The 24,520-nt window shown below is 38.5% G+C and overlaps 2 protein-coding genes across 5 annotated transcripts in view; one reads left to right on the top strand and one right to left on the bottom strand.

The window, feature by feature from the left end:
- The first annotated feature begins 985 nt into the window (after positions 1–985).
- LOC112571410 (receptor-type tyrosine-protein phosphatase alpha-like) lies at positions 986–19,351 on the top strand. 4 transcript variants are annotated; one of them, XM_025250342.1, is made up of 26 exons: positions 986–1,101; positions 1,260–1,499; positions 2,192–2,302; positions 3,645–3,746; positions 4,222–4,344; positions 4,618–4,803; positions 5,218–5,313; positions 6,731–6,838; positions 7,282–7,572; positions 7,748–7,874; positions 8,276–8,573; positions 9,362–9,449; positions 9,652–9,725; positions 9,993–10,029; positions 11,279–11,376; positions 11,739–11,873; positions 12,226–12,374; positions 12,826–12,961; positions 13,176–13,337; positions 13,549–13,648; positions 14,290–14,363; positions 15,116–15,247; positions 15,704–15,829; positions 16,447–16,601; positions 17,432–17,567; positions 17,834–19,351. In XM_025250342.1, exons 2-26 carry the CDS (start codon positions 1,430–1,432, stop codon positions 17,963–17,965), a joined length of 3,246 nt encoding a protein of 1,081 aa, XP_025106127.1. In that variant the 5' UTR covers positions 986–1,101; positions 1,260–1,429; the 3' UTR covers positions 17,966–19,351. The 4 variants fall into 4 exon arrangements, with proteins under 4 accessions (XP_025106127.1, XP_025106126.1, XP_025106129.1 ...); XM_025250341.1 differs by having other exon boundaries at positions 1,051–1,499; XM_025250343.1 differs by lacking the exons at positions 986–1,101; positions 1,260–1,499 and adding an exon at positions 3,130–3,250.
- Positions 19,352–19,719: 368 nt separating this feature from the next.
- The window catches only part of LOC112571409 (muscle calcium channel subunit alpha-1-like), a 118,601-nt gene continuing 113,800 nt past the window's right edge, over positions 19,720–24,520 (bottom strand). The window contains exon 47 of the mRNA XM_025250339.1: positions 19,720–24,473. Within this exon, the coding sequence (XP_025106124.1) occupies positions 24,462–24,473 (12 nt within the window). The 3' untranslated portion in view covers positions 19,720–24,461. The remainder of the gene's footprint in view (positions 24,474–24,520) is intronic.

The following is a 24,520-nucleotide window of genomic DNA, read 5'->3' as shown; positions in this document are numbered from 1 at the left end:
TAACATCAATCTTTATAGTCGACGATCCACAGCTTTTAGAGTCATTTGACAGTTAACAACTCTTTTAAAGGTAACTAATTCATCTGATTATTATTTCGTGAAAGGAAATATCAACCGACCTAACAAACCGGGACATCTTTCGAAATAAATTATATCACCAGCATGTCGCCCTTCTATAACATTTTTATCGCCACCACCCGATTAAACTTTCTTTTGTGAAAATGTTTTAAACAGTTAATATTTATTGTGTTTATTTTCCTCCCCACCCCAGTATCTTCACTGTTCAACATCCTTGCATAAGACAATTCAATACTCTTTAATCATCCAATCAGTCAATCACACCATCGATACCCAGTGTACAAAGAAAAAACAACCGTATTAAAGGAATCTGAACAAGGAACATCACAGGACAACAAAAAGCCTTACTAGCAATGAACTCTCGTATTCCTACTGTTATATAAGCAAATACATATAGCTTAGCCAAATGACACACTAACCTCCTTACCCTACCACAAACTCTAGCCGTTAAGAGTTAATCGTTGCAGTGATTTTTTATCGAGATAAAAATAAATAAATAAATAAATAAATAAATAAATAAATAAATAAATAAATAAATAAATAAATAAAAATCAGAGGTTTGGCAAACCCAGAAATATTTAAACGCCAACAAATATGACAAACTTGGAGAGGTATTTCAGAAAGACATACTGACACACACGCAAACACACGATTGACACCGATGCAAGCAGCGTAGTGACAAATGACATGTCACACCAACAAAACATCAATCACCAAATGTCATTCTCTGACAAAAGCTGAAAATGTAAAAGGTGATAAACACATTTACTGAATCTCGTGATTCAGCTTCACTCAAACAGTTTATTATTAATATATGCGGTTGGTGGTTTTTCTGAAGGTCTAATGTAGTGACAAAAATTTCTCTCGTTATTACAGGCTTTATCTACAATCATTAGTCACTTTAATAGCATGCACGATCACTTCCGTCCTTCCGTTCCGAATGGTTATTAGAAGTACTTTCATCTGACAGCATGAAGAATCGTACACAGCAGGGATGGAGAAAAGCGGTTGCATAGACCAAATGTATGTATGAATGATGTCCAGTCACGTGATTAGTTCTTGATGGTCATATCACGTTCCTCGAATATGAATTTTTCATAAAATGTTTTTATGAGGCTCAGTGTTTTAACAGTAGGATGCTGCTAGTTAGTGAATTATTAACTCCTGTTGGCATGAATCAGGGGTACTTGTTAGTACACCACTTGTGAAGAACGGAAGTACAACATTACAAACATGCCAAAGGACGCGCCATGATGTTTGCCATCAAGAACTCGTTAAACTTCCTGCTTCAAAAAAGTCTGCAGCATCCCACAAAGTCAGTTTGCTACCAACAGTCTTTCTTCTGGAGAGAATGATGCTGTATAACAGTGGAAGTCCTCTGTCCTTGGCGGTTCTACTGATGGTCACCTGCTTCTTAAAAGGTACAGTCTGAATATCAGTCACAGAAAGTTGTTTGTTTTTATTGTTTTTTGTTGTCTTTTTTTGCTTCTAATATTTTGGTGTTATCCATGTGCATTTGAATATCCTTTTCATACGATAGTTTATTGAACATGAATATCCCCGTTGCCGCACTTGAAATGTAAAGTTAATGCTTTATGTAGGCATGGAAAAATAATGTTTTGATGGTGAAAGGAAAGTAAGGTGTGTGTGTGTATTATTATGGGAATGTGTTGCTCACTGTGAAGCCCTATAATGTATTCTAGGCTTTTAAAGAAATATTTATTGGCGACGAGTTTGTTGTTTGGTTTTTTTTTTTTACATGAAAATGTTTTAAACCAAACAGGCAAGCTCACTTTGCTGTGCACTTCACAGTATCCAAGAGACAATTAATAAAAGTAAATGATGAACAATGTCAAGACAAATCTTCCACCCTACCCCCTTACCTCTTATCAAGGACAACTAATGCAGGTTGAAAGAAGAAGACGCATTTCGGAAAATCTGAAATCAAGCCTTAGGAGATCAGGAGAATATTTACCGGTGATGATCGGAGGAGTTTGTTACTCAAGATCGCTGATGGATGGTCCCTAGAGTGATGTCTTTCTCTGCAGTTCATTCTTATTATGAGATACTTAGTGGAATTGTGTGACGATTGTTATATTGTGACGGTTTACAGGGTATACGGCATTACAATGTCACTGTAAAAGTGGATGCTCAGCCAATCAGAAGGATTGTCCTGGTGGGTGCCACTTCGGATGGGGGAACACCAATTGTACCCAAAATATATGTAAGTCTATTCAAGCAGCTCACTTTCATCTTGATAAAATGGAATGAGTGAATCCTCGGTCTTCTTATCTGCATTATTTTTTCATATATTTTTTATATCTCACTTGCTACTGTCTTTCCTCTTACCAAGGGCAGTCTGGTGGCGCAAAGGTTAGTGCCGGTCACCAATACATTGAAGGTTTGCTGTCCTGGGTTCAGCTCTCGCCTCGCGCACGTTGTTCTTTCTACTCTGCATGTAGCATCTGTTAACAGGGCTGGCTGCCTTGCCATGATAAGTCTTAGTTGCTGGCTCGGATCAAACACCAATTCGATCCCTCTTTGTTTACAAAATAGTCAATGGTCTGATAGACTCTCTACACTTTTTTAATCATGAAAAGGAATTAAAAATTATCTAACAAACTTCATACTCCCATTTTGATTTATTTAAGTTAAGTTTTAAGTGCTCACCTTGTGTACTAGTAAACACCATCTCTCCTTATACATAACAACTAAAATCTAATCTACACCTCTTCAAAACAGAACTATAGAAATATTTATATCACAACCGCTGGCTACTTGCGGACCATTAAGCTATCATAAAGACCCTCGCCTTAGATACTGTCACTTCATTTTGTGACCAACCCGTGACTCTACATCATGATTACGATCTATATCTCATACTTGCTTAATACATATGTGTTATAATTTGTTCCCCGTGGAGGAAAATGATAACCCACATGTTAATATGTTATATCTTTATGTGATTATTTAGGTCTCTATTGTCTGTAATCACATGATTAAAAAATTAAAACATTTGAAATAACGTGAATGACACTGATCTGTTACAAGTGAAGTGGTGAGTTAGTTTGAGACCATTGGTACTGCAGACATACAATCAGGCCTGACGAGATGGGGGGACAAGGGGGTCTGGTGTACCCGGGCCCGCGGCTGTCAAGGGGGCCCGGCCTTGGTCTGTGGATTTTTTTTCCTTCTTCTCCTTTTCTTTTTCTTTTAAAGAAAGGTCTAAGGACAGAACACCCAAGCATTACACATGCAGAAGTTGAGTTTGAGCTTAGATATTGAGATTCGAATTGTAAACATACATTATATACTGGGAAAATAATTTACGATTACAAGTACAAGGGGCCCGGAGAGGTCGTCTGTCCCGGGGCCCGGGCTGGCTCTCGGCGGCCCTGCATACAATGGCTGAATCAGTCTATTGACACGAGTGAGTTAATTAAAGCCACACAGAACGCGGTTTTGGTAAATAATCCATCTAAACTGGCATTCTTAACTATCCTTTATTTCATATCATGTCAAAAATAAATAATCACGATACGTTTTTTTTCTATCTATATTTGCAGGTAATTGTGAGAAATGCACCTTAAAGGACACCTGCAAGACCTCGAATGAATGTTCAAAATGCAAAGATGGCTGGGACGGTACTTGCTGCACAAGGCGTATACGTGAGAATAATTATTTTCATCAGGTTTACTGTCAAGTGTAGACAAGTACCTTTACAACTTCGTCTTATTACCAATCAAGTGTCATTACAATATGACCTTTCACAATAAAGCTATGGTGGATAAACCAGAGGACAACCACCAAGAGGGTCTTGTCATGTAGTTCTTCCCGTTGTGAACAACAACGAAAGACCAGAATATCAGTCTATAACCCCATAACTCACCGTGTGTGGTTGCCCTATCTGGACATCGAAACAAGTTCATAAACATCATTGGTGAAATACTCATTTAGACGCAAGCGAAATCTTAGTAAGTATAGTGCCGAAAGCTCTCATAGAAACCTCCACACTCAGGGGCAAAAATAAATGAAAAAAAATGATAATAACAGACCTATTTTTTGAAATTGAAGAAATGTGTAATTATTAGACAAACACGACAATAGATTATGTAGACAAATACTTGTTAATTTGTTTTTCAGGAAATATTCCGCTTCGCAAGGGAACACCCTCACGTTGTCTGCCGATTAATGAGTCGTGGAAAAGCATACCATTCAAAAACGGAACAGAAAATTTTCAACATATTGAATTGTTCTTTCCAGAAGGTATAGATAGAGAAAATTATAGGCAAATTTGGAGATAATAACTTTTGTTAATAAGATTGTTAAATTACAATACTTCTATAAAGGAGATTTTGCAAGTTGTAACTTCCTATGAAACATCTTATTACAAAAGCCCTTACAAGCTTTTAATTAAAATGTCACGTAGACGCGGCTTTGGCTGCCAGTTAAAGAAAAGTTCTAAAATGAATATACTACAGGTGTATTTTTAGGTAACTCGTGAATTTTTTAAAAGATAATACGACACGTGTGTTTAAGGTGAACAATTTTACCTATCTGGATGCAACGTGACGTTTGGCGAGAATAAGTGCAACGTTTCTGTACCCAGCGGTCCTGTCACTGGGTCGATCGTCCTCAGTTGTCATCACGATGTGAAAGCAGCTAAGATAAAAATTGCCTGTGCAACGGAGAACTCAATTAAGCTTTGTAATGTCAAAGTTTACTGTAAGTGCTAAATATAATCATACATATATTTGTGTGTGCGTCTCTCTCTTTGTCTCACTCTTTCTCTGTGTGTGCAAAAGAGAGAAAAGGAAAGAAAATGACGGAGGGAAAGACATAAATATCTACATTTTGTATTTCGTTGGCTGCTGTAATGCCACCTGAGAAAATGCAAAACCTACTGCCTGAGTTAAGAAAGATAGAGAACGATAGACGGTTAATAAACTTTTTTTTTTTTTTTGGGGGGGGGGGGGGAGTGGGGTACTCAGTTTATTCATCTGGAAAAAAATTTTCACATTATGGCAAATCTATGTATGGTACATTGTTTCTAAAATCACGTAAACTCACGCTCGGTGATAAACATGTCCAACTTGTGTTTGTTTATATTTGTGTTTTCAATCACATCCAATATTTCAGGGTGCAAAGATTTTTGGTGGGGTCCAGAGAATGGCTGCCAGCCATGCAGATGCGCGAATGGACAGAAGTGTGACAAGTGGACAGGTGATTGCAATGGTAGGTGTGTGGACTAGTGTTCTTACCCGAGGAACTGTTTGTATGTTTGTAAATGTATGTGTATGTGGGTGCTTAAATTAGTATGTGGATGTGGTATGTGGTATAATGTTGATTCAAGTAGTGACGGTCTTCCGTTAAGGGAACAGTTGTGGGTGATTAATTTAAATATTTCACTGTACCATCTTGTCATTACAGTAGCAATGATAGAAATATTATGGGTTCAGAACTGGTGCCGGTCGATTCGACCAAAGAGGGTCGAGAAAGGTTGACCCTCTTTGATTCGACCACGACCAAAACCCATCGTCGAGTCGACCACAGCCAATAGCCGATTCGACCAAATCATCATCTCTGCGATAATTCAGCCACGAAATAAGTGAATTTTTCGAGAAAGTGGACCCATGTCAACATAAATTAGTTTTCTATCTATTGTAACATTTTCACATTTTAATGAAGGATGGAGTTTAAAAGTGAATTACAAGTGACGGGGTTTAGGGCGGACTATTTTTCTCACGGTAGGTCAATCTGGCCACCTATGACATATGTATCTTAGTGAGGACAGTCTGCTGTAGCCGATGTTCACACCTGTGAGTATCTTCCTCAGTGAGGCCAGACTGTTCTCGCTGACGTTCACACCTGTCCTCTGGCCACAGGCTCTATTCCGGCGGCTTCATCAAACGATGGTGTTCTTGCTTGACGGCTGTCTGACTACTTACGGCTGTATCTTAAACAAACAAACAAACAAACAAACAAACAAACAAACAAACAAACAAACAAACAAACAAACAAACAAACAATAAAAAAGACTTTACCTTAATTTACTGATCCTTTCCTAATATGTTGTGCCCTACCTATTCAAAAACTTGAAATTTATCCAAGCAAGTCTCAATAAACTCCGTAAGTGGCTAATCTGACAAACAGTCAGGTAGGCTGGTAGTTTTACAAACCATTCCAAGTTGTACCAAAGAGACCCGATTTGTGACCATGACGGTTCTATTATTGCTTAAATTATGTTAATCAGTTTAGTTAATTAATTTTTTTGTTCACTCATACACACATATCTATGCGTCAAGCACTTCGAATAGCGACTATTTTTTAATTTTTTTTATTTGATAACAATGGTGGTTAATCTCTGTATGTCACGTAACTAATTGGTAGAGAAGAAAAATTTGGTTTTATTTACATACAGTTAGCAACAAATGTGTCTTTACATTCAAGAGTAACTTATGTTCTCGGTGGTCGAATCGACTGAAGACAATCGAGTTCAATATTTTGAGATTATCTTATACTCCTTCGAGAAGTTTCACAGCTGCAGCAAGGTCCTGGTAGAGCAAAAACAAACATGTTACGTGGCTTTTGTTCTTGTCTTATTCCAGTTAGTGCCAGAAGACTGTATATGTTTCACTTACCTCACTTCCAGATGGCGGCAGGTGTGCACATGGATGGTATGGACAAAACTGCAGCATAAAGTGTCCATCCTGCTTTGAAAACGAAACCTGTAATGAAAGCAGCGTGTGTCCCACAACAGGTGAACACCTAGTTTGCATTATTTTCAGAAGAATGTAGCAGTGACAAATAACTCAAAATCAAGACACCAAAGAACTTTTCCAAGTTAATCTTCTTTGGAATTAAACCAAACTATTGTCCATTCGGCGTATATTTTCATCTCGATATGTTAGCTTCTATATTTGTTATCAGACAATCACTGATTGTGACTGCATTCTACGTTTCTCGAGCATTAGACAATTTTCTGTTGTTCTCTTCTCCATCTTGTCTTCCCACGTACAGCAGCAAATATATACAGCAGTAGCCGTGATAGTGTTACAGTAAGTATAGTAAGTATAGTATAGACATAGAATACCAACCCACCTCCAGTAGAAGCCGAAGTAGCGATAGTAATTACAGAAAGAGAATGACAAGAAGAAGTGTTTTGGTTTCACGGTGTGACGAACTTGTTGCACACATCATCAGCTTCAGGTGGGGAAAAGACAACAACAACAGCGATGGTGAGAACGAGCACTGGAGTCGTCCAGGTCACATCGTCCGACGTCAGACACAGCACACCAAAGGTGACGGTCACACAAGAGCCTCCTACTACAAGCCAGACACGGACAACTCCTGGTCCTTCTGTAAGCCGTGGCCCTCCAACAACTCCTGGTCCTGAAACACTTGGACCTTTCCTGATGTCTTCTACAGAACGCTGGAACACTCCTGGTACAACAGATAGACATCCTAAGTTATTAGATACATCTACAGTCGCAGGTAAGCTGTGTGTGTGTGTGTGATCATTTTTTGCACAATGCCAAGCCATCAGGATGGATGGATGATGATGATGGTGATGATGATGAGTTGTGGCTGATGTTATGCTTGATGAATAGAACGACGACGATCATTGATGACTCATCATACTCTGTTGAAATATTATTGCCCATGACAGGTGTGAACCATCAGAGTGTGTTCCCGACCAACATTCAGTCTTTCCCAATGCGCACTATCGTCATTTCCGTGATTGTGATTGTTTCCGTGGCTGTAATTGTCGCCGGAGCTGCTGTCTTCTTGAACAGGTGTGTGTGTGCGCGCGCGCATGCGTGCCTGCGTGTATACATGTGTACATGTATGCGTACTCGTGTGTTCGTGAGGTTTAGTTGAGAAATGATTGACTTTAGAAAGGAATGAAGAGAGAACATCATTCTGAGTTGACACAAATCCTGTCCTTCTCGTGACCTCAGATCTGACACCTTGTCCATCCTTTCCAGATATAATTTACAGAGAACAATTATTTACATTACACTTAGCTTCCGATGGACATGGACGTCAATCATGAAGAACAGAATATACAATACATTTATGTAAGTCAAGAGAAGGACGAAGGTGTTTACTCCTCTTAATGTACAGTACAACTTAAAGCAGTTGTTCTTTCTCACTGCTTAAACTGTTGATCGAATGCTGAGTTGTCATATTCCAGGAGGAGGTTGAAAAAGACCTGCGGAGCCATGATGAGTAGGAGAAGCAGTGACAGCTCCATGTCCCTCTCCCTACCAGACTCTGGAGTGAACAGGGGAGACAGCCTACACATTGGTCTCTCTGGTACAGGGATTGCTGATCAGACCAGCAGTCTAACACCTGGTGGTGGACAAGAAGATGCTGTGTATGCTAACACTATCCAGCTATTTGCTCCAACAACCACACCGATTTCTTGCCAGAACTTCCGAAATCACACGAGCCACCTGCTGAAAAATAACGGCTTCACCCGTGAATACGAGGTATTGCGTCTGTATAATTACTCTAGCTATTGCTTGTGAATTAGTTCAGTGCTAGTAGAGCAGAACAGCGGCAAATCTTTTGTACCAGAACTCATCACTCCAACTCATTGCCTTCATCTAGATATACATAAGGAGATTCAAAGGTGTAAAAGGTAAGATTAATGTAGTCACGTGACCATCCCGTCCTAGGGAAGTGATCAGGTGTTAGGTCCCTCTCGGGCCAACCGTGCTTATCTCATCTCCCTCACTGGTTTCCTTCGTAGCCTTCTCCAGGTCAAATAAGAGTAGTACACTGACCAAGAGTTCTTCTCCTTCACTACTCTACCTTCCCCAATTTTCAGTGGGGAGTAGGGGGTGATCAACTAGTAATTAACTGGCATCGAGATTGCACGCCTTCTGATTTGTAAGCTGTTGCTTTAATAACCAGACCATCCACTTGATCTCATGTTGCTCTAATCCCCAGATGATCTGCTTTCTTATGTTGTTCTAATCACCAGACTATTCACTCTCCCATGTTGCTGTAATCACCAGACTATATACTCTCATGTATCACCAGACTATCCACTCTCTCATGTTATTCTAATCACTAGAATATCCACTTTCTTCTGTTGCTCTGATCACAAAACTATCCACTATCTCATGTTGCTCTAATCACCAGACTGTCTACTGTCTCATGATCATGTTTTTGATATCAAATCATGTAATCAACGAGCTGTTAGTCTTCAGACATAAAACCTAGATTTATAATATATAATTATCTTCAGAACTGTTTCTTTTTTTTTTTGTAGGCGCTACCAGGTGATTTCTGTGACTCAGTTAATGATGCTATACTGCCGCAGAACATCAGCAGAAACAGGTTCAAGGGACTGTATCCATGTAAGTACAGTATAAGAAACAGCTTCTGACACACCACAGTTGTACCAGTGTTGTCTAGACTACTTACTATCAGGTTACAGACAGTCGTTCTAGTGCTGTCTAGCCTGTTAGTGGGGAAGAGCTAACACATTGTAATAACAATTTCATGAGTTAACTGTGATTAACAGCGTTGGACACTGGTCTTTTGCCTTCATTTTTACAGATGACAACAATCGAGTTGTTCTGAGACCCATAGAGAGAGATGACACAGACTATATCAATGCCAGCTACATTGATGTGAGAAATATTTTATTGTGTATTTACATAAACAAGTTTGCATTTGTGAACAAGGTGTAGTGTCCTATGGGAAGTGAGCTGTCAGTGGATCATTGTCTCTCTGTTCACTTGTCACTTCTCCATGTTCATCAAGGCACTGTCATGTTTACTACTGCATGTTGTTGCTTCTGTTTAATGGTGTGCTTTGTGTATTAAATAAACTATGTCTTATGTTTTATGTTTCTTTTTAAATAAAATAGATTATAATATGTGTATTTCATACAACAGGGGTACAAAGAAAGTATGGCATACATAGCAACTCAAGGTTGGTACCATTTCATTCCTGCTGTTTTATGCTTTTAAAGAAATATCAAGATGGGCAAATTTATTTCACACACATAATATAATGTGTGCACATATATATATATGTAATGAACCTGTATCGCATAATGGATTTTCACATGAAATACTACAACAGAAACATTAACACTCCTTCACACCCACACAACCAAGAAATTGTAGGATAATGATAATAGCAAAATATAATTAAACAAAAGGGACAGAGATATTAATAACGTATATACAGCAATATATATATATAAAATGTATATACTAAAATCAATAAATATGTAAGAATTATTTACAACACATCTTTTCAATTTCCTCCACACATTGCAGCCTGTGGCTGTTTCCACTGAGAGGCATCACAATTTAACCCGCATGCATACTTTGCTTCCTAAAGTTCCAAAGGTTTTCCAAAGTTCATATATATATATGTCTTGGCATAGTCCGATTCACAGATGTATATTCTTTTTTATGAACAACACAATTCAGTCCTCCTCAGATCTGTAATAACAATAATAGTTTATAATGGCCGTTGTTTTACCCAACCGAACATACGTGACTTTGTAAAACAAAGAAAACCGTGAAGTTTTCAAGAAAACGGACCTCCCACCACACAGCTTGGAAAAGGAAAGTTTCTCATCTGTCGAGAGGCTTAACTGACTTTTGTCAGCGCTGACTACCCTGGTACATAATTACAGCAGCAAATCGAGTTCTTGCTTGGGTAGCCTAGTGTTGTCCTTTTTTGTGCTGCGAAGCGGAGATATTATAAAATTGAGAACACTGCGGCCCACATCCTGGCCTGCAATTATGGTGCCAATGGCCAATGGTCAAGATTTGCAACTACGCCAACTATGCCTGAGCATCCTCCAACGCCAATAACAGAGCTGTGGAAACTTGACCAGTGGACTTTTGGTGGTCTCAGCATTAATTAAAACTACAAAATAAGGTAGAAAACAAGTTTTGTACTATATGTATATATGTATATATTCATTGTGGTTTTCATATATGGTATTCGTTGTTTGTATTTTCTTTACCATCATGGTCAAGGTGACATGCTTTTGAAAGCTGATCTCTCTGCTGCTGCCATGAGGACTAGCATTACAGGCTTCGTCATCGCTATCATTGGAGAAACCTTCATTTGTCCGCATTTGACCAAGTAGTCTGGGCACATTTCAGTCAATAAAAAACAATGTAAGTGCTAATAAAATTTTGCTCATGGTTTAAAACAGGACCCCTGCCTGGAACAATACCAGATTTCTGGCATATGGTTTGGAGTGAGGATTGTGGAAAGATTGTCATGCTAACCAATCTGGTGGAGCCACCTAAGGTGAATGAATGCATGAAAATTGTAGAAAGATTGTCACAGAAACCTATCTCGTGGCATTACCAGAAATGAAAAGATATATGTGGAGCTTATATAGTTACAATTAAAGTGAGCTTTTTCAGAGGTGGTATTAGAGGGAAGATCAATAGGTGTGTGCGTGCATGAATCTATTTAATTTCAATGCCATAATCTATTTAACTTAGTTTTTTGCTCGTGGAAGCCCCCACCAAAGGAAAATTTCGCTGTTGTGGACATAAGTAGACAATAAAGATGTATTGTTTGCTTCTTGAAGGAATTGTGTTCAGACTGGTTTTGTGGCCTTTCACCATTATTTAATGTATATCTCAATGTCTTATAATTTTAAGGTAAAATGTGCCAAGTACTGGCCAGATGAAGCACAGAGCGAGGCATATGGTCACTATAGCATCACATGTCTCAAAGTCAACACTTATTCTCACTATGTCCATCGAGTACTGTCCCTATCTAGGAGTGGAGATCAGGTTTGTGAAAACCATCACTTCAAAATTTCTCTCGGCGATTTCATGCTGTAACAAACAACCAAAGTATTTTTAAACTATTGTATAATGAACCTCTCTGTCAAAGTGACAGTGTACTGTTTCTTTTTTGTGGTCCACCAAAATTTAATCCTAGAGTTTATCTTGTAGAATGTCTTGGTGTGTAGATGGTTGACTGAACACATGTGCATATTTGTGCATGTAAAGATGTCTAGTAAATGGCAAGTCATTTTCATGAACAAATAATGTCTACCTAAAGTATGTATATGTTTGTTTACTTTGTTTTTTCTGTTTTTTAAACACTTCACCCAGTGAACTCAATATATTTGTTTTACAGGAGAACCAAGAGGCACGAAAAATCCACCATTTTCAGTTCACAGCCTGGCCAGATCATGATGTTCCCAATCCCACTGCCCTTGTAATTTTCCACACCCTTGTCCGGCATTCACCCACTCTCCATGAGGGACCACTTCTTGTTCACTGCAGGTATACTGTTGTCTTGGCACATACAGAACACACACACATTCATAATGAATTATATAATTATAATTATTTGAGTCATACAGAAATTCAGAAATCTACAGTTATTAGGATGGTGTGAATTTGGATGCCTTTATTTCAGCCCAAACAAATTGAAGTCACAGATCAGAAGCATTTATCTATGAACATGTTTGGATTTGCAGCTCACAAAGAATGATAACTAGCTAGTTGATTATTTTGTCAGTGGATTTGGAATGCTTCCCTTCCACTGGATTGTGAACTCATAGTTTCTTAAAGAGGCATTCTGCAGGCAGCCCTATGAATCATCACCACCACCACCACATCCACCACTACCACCAACACCACCAACACCCCACCACCACCACCACCACCATCACATCTGGTTGTCATGTTGAAAAACTTACAACAATCTTTTAATTTCTAATGATTGTTTCAGCGCTGGTGTGGGTAGGTCTGGTACCTATATTGCACTTGACATCTTGACACGAGAGGCAGAAGCCACTAGTTGTGTCTCTGTGTTTCCTACTGTCAGACATATACGGAGACAACGCATGAAAATGGTTCAAAACCTTGTAAGGCCTTTTATCTGCATTAATCTTTTTTTTTAGTTGTAGTGTAAACTATCTATTCCTCAAGTTTTTTTAATTTACCTTTATCATTTGCTACACCATTTCTTTATCTTCAGCATGGAAACCATTTTATCTTTGTAGTCTGTTTTATTAACCTTTTGATGGATTTGTTTGTTCAAGGTTTGCTGCAGAAAACATATTACCTTTTATTTCACAGGCCCAGTATTGGTTCTTGCATGAGGCACTGGCAGAGGCTTTGGAAAGCATGGACTCTGTTATCATGGCACATGATGTTCTGCATGGTAGCGTGTGGAAATCCGACGACAAAACATCACAACTGCCTGATGGTGTGAGAAAGAAATTACTGGCACAGTTCCAGGTGAAGAAACTGTCAATAGCCAAAAATTAAAAGATAACAATAGCTCTTTTTTTAAAGGTCCAAGCAGCATGATATCATAATCACATTTCTCCATCTCTCTGTAGCATTTTATCAATCCCTCTATTTTGTGATCATTTTTGTATCAGTGTTAGGGTATCTTGTCACCTGACTGATTTGTCTAAGTTAACCTGTGATACTACTATCTATTCAGGCCCTTGACAGCCAGCGCCCTCAACCAAGCATGGAGCAAACAAAAACTGCTCGGCAGCAGGAAAATGTCTGGAAGAATCGCTTCCCTGACATCTTGCCAGGTTTTGCCTGCACTGTCTTTTCTTTTTAAGATGTAGACATGTAATAACTGCATAACTGTTTGAAAGTAAAGGTCGTCCCTAACCTTTGCAGGTCCTTGGGCAGTTCAGTGTTAGAGAACTCACTTTTCTCAGGGCCAGCTTTGTATGAGGGTGGTACCCATCTCCTCTCCCATGCTGCCTTACCTTCCCCAACCTCTTTGGAATCAGGTACCCATTCATGCCAGCTGGGTCCACTGGGGAAAGCTTGCTGTGCCTTATAAGCATAGACCTGTGCACCTATAGGTTTGGACGCCATTGTGCTAGCCACTTGACTATCGGCTTTCCCAACTACTTGAACAAATTAAGATATGACCAGTCAAATGTGATGGTAACTTGTCCTTCCAACTGTCCACATATATTTTCTCTGCGAGGATTCTTTTGATTGCAGTGTTTAGAAACTTTGCATTGGCACACAATATTTACAGAAAATTCTTGTTGGCTCAAAGATCCTTATTTTGATCATATAACATGAACTTGTAAATAATGCTGTTTGAACAGGATGATGGCAGTTTCGTAGATTTTGCTTTTTATTCTTTATCACTGTAATTCTTTAATTTTGTATGCCTTGTCATCTTCATGATGTAACATGCCTCTGTGAGCAGTGGAAGAGTACCGTGTTTGTTTGTGGACCCCTGATGAGTCAGCTAGTGATTACATCAATGCTGTGTTTCTGCCAGTAAGTGTGGTTTGGCTTGTGCAGTTGATAATCATTTATAGAGGTACTAACTTCATGTAGAGAAAATTCAGTGCAGGTCAAAATCAAACTTCTTTTTCTTCCAGGTTTAGGGGCACACAACTTCATCTTCTCAGTTTAGACTCAAATGAGGATATTGGTTCTGCTACCAAGTGTCTATTTACAGTTCGATTTTGTACTGGGATGAGAAATACTTAACAAGCGGTTAAAGTTTTTGGTAAAAGTTATTAATTTATTGAAGTGATAAAAAAAAATCTAGTTTACTGCCAAAAATCCTTTGTGGTTTAACTCACAAAATCTGAATGTTAATTATTTGCCATTTTCCAGAGAGAAAAAAAAACAACTCCCCACCATTCCTTTCCCCCTCTACATGCATGCACACACACACACAGAGTAAGAACTTATCTTGGCTATGACTCTAATTTTACTATAGTATGCTATGGCTACTTAATCCTAGTATTCACTGTGGTGACATTCCAGAAATAAACACCAATATTAACTAATTATATTTTTAACGACACGAAAAACCACCTGTCTAAGCTAATTGATTCTCCAGGTAAAAGGACAGATATGAGTGTGTGAAGAAAAATAATTTTTAAACTTCAGTCAGTTGAGGCCATAGGCCAAAAATGCTAAAGACATGAGTTTGAATATTATCCAACTTCATGAACATGAGATAGAAATACCTTAAACTCCAACCTTTGCTGACAATTACAATACTTTCCATGCTACAGTCCCATTATGACCACATGGGATTCATTGCTACCCAGCTGCCCCTTGCGGATACTGTATTGGATTTCTGGAGAATGACTTTTGATTGGAAAGTAGCGACCATTGTTCAGTTGATTGATGGACCACCTGATCAGGTGGGACAAGAGTTTTTCATTTTATTAAACATGTAATAAAGTTTTTCTCACAGAATAACAGTCCAAAGGAGGCAAGCCTGATATCAGGAGACAGCTGATACATTTGTCTCCTTTCTTATTTTTGTTCCAGTGAAATGATTTAAAATGACTTGTTTTATTATATCCGAAAGAGAGATCACATCCTCTTAGTTTGTGTGATTAAAACACTGAAGTAATTATGCCTTCTTTGTCTTAAGAAAGTTCTCTTTAAAAGCGCTAACAGAATAATGGAAAAGATACAAATAGAAAAAAATGCTGCCTATCTTTGTACTGTAACCATGAGAACAGGGTAGAAATTGGTACTGAGCTGATGTGGTTGAGCAAAAGCCATGCCAGAGCAGTGTATTATTTCTTGTGTTCACAGCACAGTTAAGCAAGAACCACGCTAGAGCAGTTTATTATTTATTGTCTTCACAGCACAGTGATGGACTTTTTCCAGTCCCAGGTAGTCATATTTCCCTTGGGCCTTTCACTGTCTGTAGCAAGGATGCATCACCATGGTTACATGGAATCCATAGACAGACTCTGATGGTGCAGAACAAGGTTTGTAGACAAAACTAAGCTATTCAGCTAAGCCATGCACATAAGAAAGAAAAAGAATGTCGCTAAATATGTTTATGATCAAACAAATTATATTTGTATAATTATATGTCCAGAAAGTTGGAAGGTGATATTCTTTTCACCCTTTTCTCTCACTATCTTGTTTCATTCATGGCCATTTATGTGATGATAGTAACACTTCAGCATTAATAATTTTCTAATCTTGCTTTGTAGAAAGCATTTTTAATCATGCTGGTTATTTTTATGGGAGGTTTTAAAAAATCATCAATCAGAAATGTCATCCCAGTTACTCAATCTTTTATCTTCATATTGTTTCAAATATAGACTGGCTTGGTTTTACTTAAAGTATATAAGGAGTTTTATGAGTAGAGGTTTTTTCCAATTGTCATTTAAAAGTTAATATTTTGTTCAGAATTCTGTACAAAAAGCTTATGCAATTACTGAAACCTGTTTTTGCCTTAATATTTTTCTCTATCAAGACAACTTTTCCATTTATCACATTAATATACTTTAAAATAAATATATGCATTTAGACTGAAAATGCCCATGAATGTGAATGAGAAGTTGAACAGCAAGTGATGAACATCTTCTATCTGCAGGAAGTGGGAGACATTTGGCAATCTGTTCAAGTGTACCTGGTGAGCAGTCCTGATATTTTAAACATGAAAAATACTGCCCCATGGCTGTCCTTGACAAAGGTCCTGGCGCAAGTCCCAAGTCAAGGAACGCCACCTCCAGTACTTATACAGTGCTTGTAAGTATTGCCTAACCCTGACTCATTTTATCAGCCTGTTGCCCTTATCAAAATCCTAAAACCTCTTGTAACAGAAGTAGTATGGAAGCAGATAGCTGAGTGGTTAGAGTACCAGCATGAGGCATCCGAGGCCAAAGGCACACTCACCAGCTCAATACTCATGACAGTCCGTACCTCCCCCAGCTGATCCAGCTGTGGAATGGGGTACCCAAGCCTTAAAGGGCTGGAGAAGTAAGGCAGTTATGAAGATAAGGCCACTACACTAAGAAAAAAACCCTGGCAGCGAGTTAGGTGCTTTAACACCTCCCTCCATGATGACTAGAAAATTATGGGACTGGCTTGACTGTTCTTTAACAATGGTACAAGGCACTTTAGATGCGCTTTGGTGTGAATGTTCTCATCTTTTACAGGCCATCCTGTTCGTCCAGCCAGAGAAAGTTTTTAAACACTAGCCTCACTTGACTCTGTGTGGCACAGGTTAGGACTGTGTAGACCTCGTGTAGAGCAAGCATCCATATGTGAATGCATGTTTGGGTATGTCTATGTAGTCAGTGTTAGAACTGATATGAGGATGGTGTGTAGTGTATGCAAGTTTTTTGTGCACATTGACGGAATGTGTGCCTGCAGGTGTGGGCGAAGGAGAGGATTTTTTTGTTTTCTTTAGGTGTAGGCATAGGAGAGTATGTGTAGTGGCATCTACAAGTGACTGATTTTTGTTGAGTGACAATCATTAAGCCATGTTCCACTTGACTAATGTCTTATTTTCTGATTTCAAGTTTGCTCATCATGTTTGTCAGTTTCTAAGCAAGTCTTTTAATTTCTCCCAACAGTGATGGAGCAAGTAAAAGCTGTTTCCTTATTGCTTTGGCAATAACTTTGAGATCAATAGATGAGAATGGCCAAGCCTCACCTTATTTAATAGCTCATCTGCTGCAGAATGCAAGACCACAAGCTTTCATGCACTTTGTAAGTCAAATGACTTCCACAGGAGCAATTTATAATTCTTTTCTGTGTAACTTTTGCATCTTTGAGATCTTGTAGAATATCTGCATACTAATTTAATTAAGCTACTTATATTTTGATTAATATTTAAAATTAGAGGACTGATAAGTCTTATTGCTGAGTAATATTCATCTTAATAGCTCGCCAGAAGTTTGTCTTGTAACTGCTGCTTTTTGCTGAGGTGCAAAATTACAAATTCTTTTCCTAATCATTATGCACATTACTTTCAGGAAGAGTACGAGTTTCTGATTTGCTGCATGGTGGACCACCTAAGGAAGACAAATAAGAGCCTTCCAGATGACCAGGAAGTCATCGATCAGAGCATTAGATGGCAGAACGAAAATACATACGGCAACATATGAAATCAGTATTTCCAGTCTTCTTTGAAGTTGACATTTCTAAAATCAGAGCTGTCCATGAATAGAATTTTTTGTGCACTCAGCTCCATGTATTGTTGTCTCAGGTACAAAATGTTATGTTGAAATCTTCTGCTTCTGTACGCCATCCCTTTTGTAAATGAATCCGTTCAAAGTTCACTTCATATTCTGCATCAAGCTCCATTAAATCTGGTTCTCTAGTTTTGATGTCGGGAAAAATGCAGATAGTTATCAATACATAAAATTAAAGTCTTAGTCCATGCAGTTCCTCAAACGGCATGACAGCAGCTGAATTTTTTGTGGCAAATTCTAATGTGCTTCTCTGTTGAAGATATCTAAAACAGAGCTGTATTCTTGTAAGAAATTTTTGGCTTAGTTAATATCTTTACATTTTTAAATTCCGGAATGCTTCCCATTCCTGTAACTTCGAAATATTTTATGACTATTAATGTTTACTAATACTTATGCATCCATGACTAAGGACCAGCTGTAACGGTAGAGCTGCTTTGTACTGAGAGAAAGATCATAAACTGCTTCACATTTTTGTAGGCAAAGAATGCTAACAGGCTGGACAGTGTGAACAAAAGATCTTTGCCAACACTCTGTGTGTGTGTGTGCAGCCAGATAAGAAAGAAGACAGAATTGAGAAATTAATGACAACCATTTGTGGCATTAAAGATTTTGTATGAAAAGGGTGAAACACACTAAAAATAATTCATTATCAATTCCCTTCAAAAAAAAAAAAAAAAAAAAAGACTTGATTTCATGATGATGCGCCAGAATGTCTAAAACGATTGCTCTTTATTTAACACCCAGCAATCTTTGCTCAGCTTTGAGGGCTCGACTGTGTCTAAACAGTTTTAATTTTGGAAGTCACTTCAAGAGGACGTTCAGGTGTTTCACCAGTTAAAATCCCATTCTGTGGGAAGAATGTTTCCTGTACTAAATAACTGTGATACTTTCGCTTTAAGAAGAAAAATTATTTAAAACCCCTCTCCTTGAACTAAAAATGTTTTAGCTTCTTTCCGAAAACAATCATTTAAATTGACAATTATTTACTCTGAGACCCATTCCCCACGTCTAGGTAGACTAAGCTGTTACAGAATTCCTCATTATTTCATTATGTTGAACTATTCATCCCTATTACTATGAGTTCTTTCCTACAATGTATCAACAAAATGATGCAGTTCAAATGTTTCATATACGTAAAGTATTCACTAATCTTTTGTTTTGTAGTTCTATTATTTAGCAGATGTTTGCCTGACAAAGCCAACTCTGCGGTGTTTGAGGATAAGTGCAATGAAAGGCATACTGTTATGTCCTTTTGCAGGTTGTTTACCAGCATGATTGCATAAAATGCTTAAAACAATTCATTTCTGTTTTCAATGACTGATATAGTTTGAATGTTATACAGCAACAAAAATATGTGCCAACTTTTTGTTACTTTTATTTTTGTAATCAGCAGATATTTGCTGTTTGAGGATCTTAGTAATCAAAGGCAGATACTTTTATGTCAATAACACAAACACGAGTTCATGCACAAACACAATTTCAAGTTAGTTTCTACATCACTGCAAGAATGAACCAAAGTTGTATGGAGAGAGAGACGGCTCTCTCTCTCATGGCAAGAATGAACTGAATATAACTCTCAAAACACAGCCCTTCTGAAAAATGTCTAAAAGATACTTGACAAAACAACAACAAAAAAAACAACAACAAAAAACAACAAAACCCAACAGTTTGCAGGATTTGACAAAGTAAACAAATGATCATCTTTACTTATCTCTCCATCCTCTCACCCACTGTTGATGCTCGTTCATGAATGTGAGTGTGTGTATCAACATACATGTGTTTGCAACCACAATGCTACGGTAACATTTTCATTTACAGGAGAAATTTAAAAAAAAAAAAAAAAAAAAGGTTCAACATGGCAGTTCAGCATTTAAAACATTTATTGCACATAACAACAATCCTTGGAGATGAGTCTCACACAGTTGGCATCGTTCCAAAGTTTATTTTGTACAAGACAGTGAGGGGCCAGCCACCGAGGCCTACAAGAGGATGTCCATCAACAACACAACAGGCTCCGGCTCACACGCAGGACTCAGCCATAAAATACACGAAACAAGGAGCCCAACTGGGTGCGGCATAGGGGACATGGTTAGTAGAGTGAGCAAAGACCCATATTCTGCACATGCAATTCATTTTACCCTATTCTTAACAGCCTAGAATGCTACAAAACAATGGAACAGAATGATAGAGAGGAAGAAATGATGTACTAAGAGTGTGGGGGTATAGAGGGGGTGTTATAAAGAAGCCCTATTGGGGCAAAATATTGGGGGTGGAGGTAAGGCTTTACAAACTATTCTCCTGAAGACGAGCTCTGGAAACAGACCAGTTGTAGACCAGTGCCATACCAGGCAAATGAGAGGGCAATGGGAGTAGTATTTGCACAAAGAGGTGCTGTGGACTCTTGGCAAAGAGACATTCTGCCGGCTGACTTCATAAGTTATGAGGGATGCTGGATTGATGGTGGACCACAAATTAACAAGGGGAAGTGGTGTCTGCAACTTTGATTTATACTTATAAGAACAATTATGTCATATCCAGTAAGAATTTTAAGATATAATAGCAAGTCTGTGAAGAAAAAAAAATGTAGACATGCTACTGGAAAAAGTCACTTAAAAATACTTTTGTTGAATTTTACATGATGATCTACACCACTTTTTGTCATCTGATCAGCTGAAACTGCACTTGAATTGGAATGGGTGGAAAGTAGGGTGAATAAAAGAACAACTCGTGTACTTTCCTTTGAATAATCTGATCTTTAGTTTTGACTATAAAGTGTGCATCAGTGAAATGACCATCAGGCAATACAAGGCCAGTTGACTAGGGATGCACTGGCAGGCAGACAACTGAAAGCTGTCATCAGGAATAAAAGACACAAGAAAACCACCTAAAGTCCATGACAGCGTACATTCAAACTTTCCCCACCCCACTCACACACAAAATATATATATATAAAAAAAACACCCAACAGACATGACTCCCTGGTAAAATAAATACATAAAACATCACATTTCCTCCACCTCTTTGTACAAATGTTATTGTGCGTTGTATGATGAAGTACCTGTAATGACAAGCTCATAATAAAGAATCCGACCATTGGAAAAGACATGGCAAGAGTTTACAGTTTTTGGCTCTACTGGCCTCTTTGCAGAACAGTGATGCTGGAAATGTGAGGTGTAGCGACTCAGACAGGACTTCAGAAGTACAAATTGAACATAACGACTTCTTGCATTAAATAAGGAAAGATAAAGAGAAATCTGCATGATGCTCAAAGGTTAAGGACAGTCCCGTTGCACACAGAATGAGAACGTGTTGAGTATCGAGAGAAGGGTATAGGAGGTCCTAGTCCAAAGATCCGGTGATGACAGAGTTGTAGCTCTTAGAAAGCTAAAAGTGACCATGATATGCTGAGCTTCAGTTAGTGCTGGGGGCATTTTGGAACACTGTACCTTATGGTGAATGATGCTCACTGGAGGACGTGCAATTACTCTTACATCCACCTGGCAGGTATGGCTCAGGGCAAGACTGTGCATGAAAAGGCAAAAAGGCCAACAAAATAAAAAGGAGCATAAATATGTAAAGTATGAACTTAAAAAATATGACTTCATGCAGTCCACAATGAAGTTACTGCACAAGTAAAAAATGGTCTTAAACTGAACAAAAAGTTTGATACAGCAAGAGAATTAGACAAGAAAATGCCCTGTTCCCTCTCCTCCTTCCATTAGTACAGTGACCATCTAATTTACACTAGCCGTTTTCCTCTAATACAGTGGCTAATACAATTGTCTAATTTACACTAGCCACTTTGCACAACTTGAATGTCCATTAGGAAGTCTGTATGTCCACTTTTTTTTAGAAAGCAAAACTTTTCCCCCCCATCCTACTTTGCTAGATATTATACAACTACATATTGTAATGTCTTTTTTTTTTTTTTGTGTGTCTGCTGCACTTGAATTATAGGGTGAAAGATTAAAAGGTGTTTCATGCCAAGGTGTTCCTCTACAACATTTCTTCCAATCTATTAATGTTCAAATCAATACAGACCCATAGCTGAAAAGTCCAGCCGCCCAAAATGTATCTGAAGCACAATGAACTGAGCCAGAGAAGTCGGGCTGTCTAGCCCCAGACTGATGTTCATCATGTTGATTTATACACAAAGGGGTGAGGGGAATGGTATGATACATGAAATACTGCAAAACCTCAGGACAAGTGATGAAGGAGGCTAGAGTAGGGGTTACAGTAGGTGACAGGGTCTGGCAGGCACTTCCCCCCTCACATATCACACACCAAGAGCAGATGCAGCTGTTGCTAGGACACCTTGCCAACGTCATGCTGCCAGATACACAGCAGACACAAACTAAAAGGAATTTAGCAAACAAGAAGAAATCAGATTTCTCAATCATGACCTGTGATTTAACAGTCAGGGCCTTTGCTGATTAAAACGATGTACAATACTATATACATGGCAGAAGTGTACAAAAAGCAGTGTACAAAGACATAAAAATGTACAGCACAATAACAAAATGGCAAACTATTTTTCCAAAACTTGACATGGATTAAAATACATTTACCTGGCAATCATTTCTGAGATTATTAGTGAAAATGAGGCTTAAATGGTTAAAAACACTCAACATCGAAACAGCCACATCTACTTTCATTCTTTGTTAAAGCAAATCAACCAATCAACCAGCTAAGCCAACCTTTCTGATGACTGCAAAATGCCAATGAACTGTTGAGAAAAAACCAGGAGTGTGAGTCTCACTGTAGAAGAGATAAAATATAGTGACTGGAATCGCTCTAGTTGTCCTGAACAAAAATCCGTAAAATGCACCTGTTGTGTGAGACCAGCACCACAAGGATAACAGAGAACATTATCTCCACAAATGGTATCTGAACTCATTCTGGCCACAACTACCACAGCAATGCAAACAGTCAAATGTCAAAAATCTCAAATGTTCACACCTATTATAGGTATGAAGATGGAAAATATATTTTGCCAGTAAACAGGATTTTTCAAGCTAGACTAAATTACCAAAACCGCATCTAGCAAACATATTGCACTTCAAACTGTCAAAAATTAAGGCAAAAATAAATATAAGGTAGAAACAAAGGTCTAATACCAAAAAAGCTCCCTGTGAAATGCCACATCTTTGGACGTAAAGTGTTGGTGCCATAAGGGTTGTGGGGTAAGATGTATGAGAAACGGAATACTGTTGTAGAGATTCCCATTACCACAAAGTCCTTGAGGCACCCATTGCACAGATCTAGGGTAGGCGTCATATAAAAGACAGCTCTCCCCTTCTTACAACCAAAATAGTCACAATGCTTAGTAAAGGACAAAAAAAGCTATGTCCAGTTGGGCAAATAAATAAACACTGTAGAACAAGCAACAAAAGCAAACTGGTGTATGGGATAAGAGCTATTCAACTTAAATATCTATGCAAAGGTCCAGTGGGTCGAGGGGTAGAAAAGGCTGTACCACAACTGTAAGGGCTGTAGAAGTGACACGGCTATAAATAAATACATAATTATTATCTGGAAGTGAAAATATCTGGCAGTTAACTGTGATGGAGAAAACCTATTATGTAATCCTCAATAATTATTGTGATGTGAAAATATCTGGCAGTTCACTGTGCTGGAGAAAATGGAATATATTCCATCCAGTCACAAACACTGAAGTATTAGCCATTCACAGAATCAGTACTCAGCCTGAATGCCACAATATATTAGTTGTAAACTAGTGATCACATAAAAAAAATACTGTCTTAATCTACTTGTGCATGGGACAGTCATCTACAACCAAAATACATGGCACAGTCAAGACTTGAGTCCCAAAGCAACATATTTTTGTTTTTGTCTCTCCACCTCAACTCCCTCGTTTTCATGGCAAGTGGTGGTAACAAGGAGAAACATACATTTTACACTTCTGTGAAACCAAACTTACAAACCATTATTTCAATATATTAAACATCCTACCACTCGGGGAATACCAGAACACTTTTCACATTTTCTTGTTTGTATTCAAGATGCAAACCATGGTAAAGTATCATAGAAAAATGTAATGCTACTACTGGATGCAAGAAGTGAGATGCATCTTTGTCTGCATGTCAGTCAACTATGTTGCAACAGCAAACAGCACTTCAGACAAATGCTTTGCCAAGGCTTCAACAAACTTCTAAGTATGGTCGCATCTGGATGACCAGGTGATGCACACATGAAATCCAGACATGCCTTAGTAACAGCACCTGATGCTGGTTCCAGGAGTGGCAGGAGGGTGGGAGCAGAAGGGTGGGTGGGGCAGTTGCGATGTTGCTGGCGCCATCATGACTAGCAGCCCAGCAATAATCTCCACCTTCATGTCCATGTGCTTGCCGTACAGAAGAGAAGGCTGTGTTGTCTCTTGTGGTACTCCTCACACCTGCCACTGTGGTCAAACAGACATGTACAGGCCACCGATTCTCATCACTTCAA

The sequence above is a fragment of the Pomacea canaliculata genome, linkage group LG9, assembly GCF_003073045.1.
Source record: "Pomacea canaliculata isolate SZHN2017 linkage group LG9, ASM307304v1, whole genome shotgun sequence".
NCBI lineage: Eukaryota > Metazoa > Mollusca > Gastropoda > Architaenioglossa > Ampullariidae > Pomacea > Pomacea canaliculata.
Note: the sequence above shows the minus strand (reverse complement) of the source record. Positions and strands in the feature narration are given on the sequence as shown.